Here is a 6,342-nt window from a genome sequence, read left to right on the forward strand (position 1 = left end):
TCGTCACTGGTCTAGGACTGCTTCGGAGCTTGACAGAGAGCGAGTGAGTGGCACATCTCCCACGAAAAATATTAATCTTCTTTGACAGTCTGTTCTGTATCGCTGATGATGACGATAGCTGCGAGCCTCTGGAGTGCCTTTTGGCTCAAATGCGAGACACAGGAGGTGCTGGACTATCAACTGATCACCTATCAGTTAAAGGCTTGGTACGCATTTTATTTTCCGAGAGACGAATCGCCAATGTGATTTCTTCCAGATGGTGAAGAGCAAGTCGTGCGCCTCGGTTACTTCGAGGCGGCCGATTAGTCGCCAGACGGCTGATGATATACCGGAACTATCGATGGAGCTTTCCCTCGCTGTTTCGTCCGGCCACCTGGTCGGTCTCAGCCCGACTCCAACCGCTGTCTGCGCACCTGAAATAACAGGGGAGGCACTTCCGAGAACATTGGACTCAACTGCTATCGCCTTTCACGAGGTGAAGGGTAAACTTCTTGATGAAACGGCGAAGGACGAGTTCGCAGCAATGCTTTTCGAAGTGCCTGCACCCCAAGACGGCCATGCCACCTTGGAACGTGGGATAGATACTTCAGGGCCGAAGGGCGCCACATGCAGGATGTACCCAAAGTCAGAACGAAGAGAGTACTCGGCACCGATTGTATACACGAGAAAACTGCCACCGATTCGCATCCCTGCGAGTCACAGCCGAGGCACTCATTCTCTGTATAATCGCGACACTACACATGATGATCGAGAACCCCAACCGAGAGATGTGCGGAACGGAACTGGCGTGTTTGGCAAGCGGGAGCAGCGACGTGGCCGAAGCAATGAGTTGTCTCCAGAAATCCCAGCCACCTCGGGCTACCGAACAGGAATGTCGGCTAGGCCGAATAGTAGCAGATCATTAAGCAAGAGGAAATCAGCTATTCTCCCTCCGGTGTCTTTCATGAGAGGAGATGATAATCGTCCGACGCGTTCCAGGTATAAACGTCGAGCAACCTCCCCCGCTCACATCAAGACAGACGAGTGGACATTGGGCCAAGAACTCCGACCGGGGGACACTCCTAACCTCAAAGAGCCGTCTAAGAGGGTCAAGACGGTCCTGCCAAGGCTCGTTCGGGTGGAAGAACCGCCTCCGTTGAGTGCGAGGAGCAAGGGCCCTCTTTCGACTGCAAGAACGGCTGTACCAACTGCGAGACCACACAACAGCATCGATTCTCCAAGGCATTCTCGAAATGTTGCGTCTCGGAGTGTGAGGTCCGATGGCCTCGAGAGAAACATCCATGGTTGACTTGGTATGCGTTGTTGGAGAAGGAGAGTTTTGTGTTCGCAGTTGGAAGGGTGGGTTAGGATTTGTAAGCTTAGCAGATGGAAACCAGCGTCCAGCGTCCAATGTCGAATGTCAATCTCTTGATTAGTCTGAGATTAGTAGGCTACATTCACTGATCCGCAATCTCCGCCGCAACCGCACAGGAAATCCAGCCTTAGTTGGATGACCCCTCGGTTGTCTAACCCAACACTCTACAGTCAGAGAAGTTTGGTTCCAAATTAAGGAGTGCCCATCATCGGAATTGTTCATCTCACAACTTGAACACGATACTCCAAATTTATGGCTTGAACATCGTCGGCGAACTAACAAACGGCGATATAATAATGCACGATACACTTCATAATGATACAAAATCGTCAGCGTCTTTGAGCGACCGCCGTAGCTGTCGGCGCCGTCTCTTCAAAGGGTTTCTACTGACCCTAGGTGGCGGCAAGGAGTTGATAACTACCTCCTGGTATGCTCGCGAACCTTGCTCGGCAAGTTGCTTCCTTGAGGCAATGCAAGGTACGAAGATCCATTGCCATATACGAGACCGAATTGACTTCTTCGTACAACTCACAGGCGAGCTTACTGCTTGTGCGAGAGAAACCTTGGGGCTATCGTTACCACTAACAGCAGAGTAGAAGCTGGCAACACTGTGTTCTCTTTCCAGTTCTTCCTCGTCCTGACTCTCGAAGTGCGCCGCCCACTCTCGGCTGAGAGTTCTATGTGCTAAAAGCATGTTCATATAATACTCGTTGTTGATTGGGTCCTTCAATGCAATGCGGAATGGCTGAGGCCCGAGCATAGACTTCAAACAGGCACCGGATACACCGAAGACGTTCCGTATATCCCAAGTGACAAAATCACAGTACATAGAATAGTAGCAAAATGTGTACACTTTATCAGTTCTGAACTTGTGCTTCATTGGGACACTTCCTTTCAAGTTCTCATTGGAGCAAATAGCCGGGATAGCCGGATCGTCGATGTCGTGCTCCAAGATAGTATCCGCGGACTGTAATGGGAACATGAAATACGTTGCGCCGTGATCACTCTGTCGCTTGCTGCCAAAATTGCAATATAAATGAGAACCCCGAGCCTCCGCCAATCGGGATGCGACTTTGAGAAGAATCCGCACTAGTGTACGGGTTGCAAATCCCAACTCTGGAGGATCGTTGTCGACCTCTAGGCCAAACCGCAAGTCGGACGGGACCTCCTTCTTGAACCGACCTTGCCATCGCATCTCCCAACGCCTGGCAAACAAAGATACTTATCTAATGGAGTCAGTCGCAGCCACTAACCTTCTCTTGGGACCCAGATAGTCGAGATAGCGGAAGGGTGTGCCATCTGGCCCTGGGGGTTTGTGCATGACCATTATGTGACCTTTGAACCAAGCAGTCTCGATAGGCATTGGCCTGAGGGAAGGATCCATCATATAGGACCAGTGTCCAATACAAGGGTTCTACTCTGCAGAATTAACCGTGAGTCGGCAACTCTCTCTTATCTTGCCGTCCAGAGACACATCATAGCATGCACCGTAGTAGTCGAATGTACTGCGAGGATCGACCTTCGAGTCATCCGTCTCCCTCTTCGTTGGTGAATCTAGTATGACAGGTTGGGTCATCTTGGGCTGTTTAAGATACTCTGTCGAAATAATCCACCGACGCTACTGAGTGCAGTCACTATCCCTCAAGGGTCGTAAAGAACTCAACAACAAGGTGTTATCCGCTTCCAACAAACAGCCTCATGATTTTCGACATCTACATCACGGTTACATGTGTCCACCTATCATAAGCGGCAACTGTCTGCCACTGCAAGGGCGGGTATTAGTTCACCTTATCGCTACTCGAAACCTATCTCCTCCTCGATCTCCTCCACTTTATGCTGCATCGCCATGATCTGTTGATGCAGCATAGTCTTCTCAGCTGTCGAGCGAAAATATTCGGATTCGTCGCTAAACGTCGGTGACAAAAGTACTCACTTTTCAATGTAGTAAGGCATTGCTGCAAGGAGACGTTCACTTTCTTCTGGTCGTCCACCTAAGCGAACGATATCATGCCTAGTAAGCTGAGGTTGCTGGCCCCCAATGAGCGGTCGAATACTGTTCTGGCGAGGTTAGTTGGTGCTTGGATATGAACGAGAGTGGCAGAAGAGTACTCACTTTAGCTTTGAGTTCCTGCTCTATCTGTTGCAGTTCAGCTTGGAAGAACCTGAGTACTGTCTCTGGAGTCCTCTGTAATGACCAACTCTATTACTTTTGTGCAGCATCCAGTTCTTTAACTAAGCCACGACTAGGTGAACAGGCCGCAGATTTCATACGGTCCAGGTGGGTTCGGTCCTCACCCAGAGCATCCGTCTGGTTCTGAAAGAAGTCTCAGCTAGCAGCGGATCCCTCCATCTCGCAAGCCCTCAGAGCTTATCCAAAAGCATCTATTCCACTTTTCCAAGACTAGGACGAGTCGACATTTCGTCCAGGCAATTCATGTTCGAGTCGACTACTACCTGCAGAGATTTGGCGATATTCTGTACCCGCAGCTTGAGGCCACTTGCGGTCGTAGAAAGTGCGCTCGCTGGTTGTGAGCAAACCACTATCCCCTTCTCAGATTGGTTCATACGGCAGGTAAAATGAACCTTACTCATCACATGGCCGCATATTGACCAACTTCACACTTCTAATCGGTGGAGAAGCTTCATTAGAAAGGATGAAGTGGCTCATCGTAGAGTGCTAGCACTTGGCAACGATGCTTGAGTGCCTCCTCCAGTGTTACTGAGCACGATGATGACCACAATAGCGATCACTACGAGGACGCAGAGGACCTGTACACACCTGCCAGAGCCGCGGGTGATGCTCAGAGACCCGATTGTCCATTGAGTAACTATACCTATCGTTGGCCGCCCCTCGAGCTATCTGTCCCATCACGTTTCGTGACCGCTGCAGGTTCGATTCAATGACATCGAAGTGATCTATGATCTATCGCAACATATCGTTGTCCACTCCCTCGTCGCCGTCCACTACCGTCTCAGCCTTTCCCTCCTGCTTATGCATCTCATTCAAAGTGCCTCGGCCGATCTCTTCAGCTTCAATAGCGACCGCTTTGGTCCTGACCCCTACATGTGCCGTTCTACTGTTACTATGCGTCTCACCGGGATACCGATTCCGCGGACTGATTCATTATAGCGTGGCCCAGCTCGATTGCTTGGGCGCTTGTCTGAACCTACGCCTACGTCAATCTGCTATTCAGTAATCCTCCATTGCTTGCAGGAAAGTACTTGCATTGGATCTTCCGTGCCCTCGTAGCTCGCCTTGTTCGTATGAGGTAAATCTTCGATACGACTTAGCAGGATCGATCTTCTGTCCATGTTTCGTTTCGCAACATCAATGGCTCTCCTCAGCGCGAGGAGGCTGATAGTCTACTTATCTTCAGGGAGACGGTTCACCATTGTTCTTTACCGTGAGCGACGCTGGTTGATTATCTCTCTTGGTATTTGCTCAAGAAGCAACGCCTCGACAGCCTCTTCGGTCTTGAACAACTGTCGATCCAGTCTTCGCCATGATTCGTGCGACATACTCTCCTTAACTGCCTGAATAGCGACCAACGTAGACTACCAATGAATTTTGCTCTCGGATTTGTCTATAATGTATATGGTGCATGCTATTGCACCCACCAGTTTAGTGACAGCCCTCTGGAGCTTCCCTAGCTGCCGGTCTGCCTCGTCTTCTGCTACATGCTCTCTACCTTCCATGAGTTGGTGCTCAGAAGAAATATTGCTCGCTCCGAATCGTTAACCCGGTTTACTCATCGGTATCGTTTCACATTGACAACACCACGAGAGCCTGCAATGCAGGAATATGCAGAAACGAATGTATTTCTGCAAAGTCGAACAGCGGCTTTTCGACCGCCGAGGAAGCTCGGGCATACATCTTAATCGGTGAAAAGGAACTTCAGTAGAAACCTGGCATTCCCCAATAGGGTTCAGTAGCCGCCTGAAGATAGTGTCGAATCCAATATCTCACCACTACGCATTGAAGTTGATTCTTGCGTCAGTTCTATCCTTACATGGCTTAGTATTCCATGCTCTTCTTAGTGCTCTTCTTCGGAAGCAAACTGGTGTGAATATTTGGCAGTACACCACCAGAGGCGATCGTGACGTTACTGAGGAACCTGAAGGTTCGAAGAGCTCCAACGAAGAGGGACCAACGTGTGGGAGTACTCAGCTTACTCATTGAGCTCATCATCGTTCCGCACAGCAAGCTGAATATGCCGAGGGTTAATTCTGGTCTTCTTATGGTCACGTGCAGCATTGCCAGCTAACTCCAATATCTCAGCGACCAAATACTCCAATACAGCAGCCAGATATACAGGAGCACCAGCGCCTGTGAAGAACGGACGTTGAGGGCCAATAACGGGGAAGAAAGTGCGCTCAAACTCGACTAATACTCGTCGGTCGGGCTATCGATAATGCGAGTCTACTAGAAACCCTCGATTGAGTCCATTAAATTGGCTCCGATGAACCGGAGGAAGCAGGTCTAGAAATTCGAGTCGCCGTCGTATTACCGACACGCTTGGCGTATCTGCCGTGCTTCATGTAACGTGCAATTCGACCAACAGGGAATTGCAGACCTGCCTTGGCGGAACGAGTCTTCTTATCTGAGAATATAAGGTTCGAATAGCGACACGATGATTGAAACGGTGTTGAGTCAGGTGTTGACTATTGTGTTGTGAGAGTCATACGGGAGATTTGACTAGCATCTATAATCACAACAATCCCATACAATCACGCGTAGAAAAGAAGATACGTGAGTGAGAGAGAGAGTAGCGTGATCGCGGTGTACTATTACCCTTGTGCATTCCCTCAAGGACGGCTCCCTTGCCTTTACCAGACATATGTAGGAATTATCTATTGAATAAAACTAGGTAACTGAAATGGTGATCAATCTTGGAGACGGCAAGAGCGAGCGCCCGATAGGAACCTCAACCACAGGCCATCCTCTAGATACATACGAATGCTCGCTAAAGAGCTCTTCGAACTCCGAG

The 6,342-nt window shown here is 49.7% G+C and overlaps 4 protein-coding genes across 4 annotated transcripts; all 4 read right to left on the minus strand.

Annotated features, from left to right (window-relative positions):
* Positions 1–1,572: 1,572 nt before the first annotated feature.
* Pmar_PMAR003587 (hypothetical protein) lies at positions 1,573–2,930 on the minus strand (the record flags this gene model as incomplete). Its single annotated transcript, XM_002784282.1, has 4 exons — positions 1,573–1,629; positions 1,776–2,559; positions 2,608–2,721; positions 2,773–2,930. The coding sequence occupies 4 exons, from the start codon at positions 2,928–2,930 to the stop codon at positions 1,573–1,575; spliced, it is 1,113 nt and encodes a 370-aa protein (XP_002784328.1).
* Positions 2,931–3,148: 218 nt separating this feature from the next.
* Positions 3,149–3,919, minus strand: Pmar_PMAR003588 (conserved hypothetical protein; the record flags this gene model as incomplete). Its single annotated transcript, XM_002784283.1, has 5 exons — positions 3,149–3,231; positions 3,288–3,345; positions 3,468–3,516; positions 3,562–3,668; positions 3,809–3,919. 5 exons carry the CDS (start codon positions 3,917–3,919, stop codon positions 3,149–3,151), a joined length of 408 nt encoding a protein of 135 aa, XP_002784329.1.
* Positions 3,920–4,277: 358 nt separating this feature from the next.
* On the minus strand, positions 4,278–4,479 carry Pmar_PMAR003589 (hypothetical protein; the record flags this gene model as incomplete). Its single annotated transcript, XM_002784284.1, has 2 exons — positions 4,278–4,407; positions 4,451–4,479. The coding sequence occupies 2 exons, from the start codon at positions 4,477–4,479 to the stop codon at positions 4,278–4,280; spliced, it is 159 nt and encodes a 52-aa protein (XP_002784330.1).
* A 669-nt stretch (positions 4,480–5,148) lies between these two features.
* Pmar_PMAR003590 (histone H2A.1, putative) lies at positions 5,149–6,228 on the minus strand. Its single transcript, XM_002784285.1, has 5 exons — positions 6,147–6,228; positions 5,863–5,955; positions 5,528–5,681; positions 5,365–5,469; positions 5,149–5,260 (listed from the first exon to the last, which is right to left on the minus strand). The coding sequence occupies exons 1-4, from the start codon at positions 6,190–6,192 to the stop codon at positions 5,370–5,372; spliced, it is 393 nt and encodes a 130-aa protein (XP_002784331.1). The 5' UTR covers positions 6,193–6,228; the 3' UTR covers positions 5,149–5,260; positions 5,365–5,369.
* Between the last annotated feature and the right edge of the window lie 114 nt (positions 6,229–6,342).

This window comes from Perkinsus marinus (genome assembly GCF_000006405.1).
Source record: "Perkinsus marinus ATCC 50983 genomic scaffold scf_1104296935302, whole genome shotgun sequence".
NCBI lineage: Eukaryota > Perkinsozoa > Perkinsida > Perkinsidae > Perkinsus > Perkinsus marinus.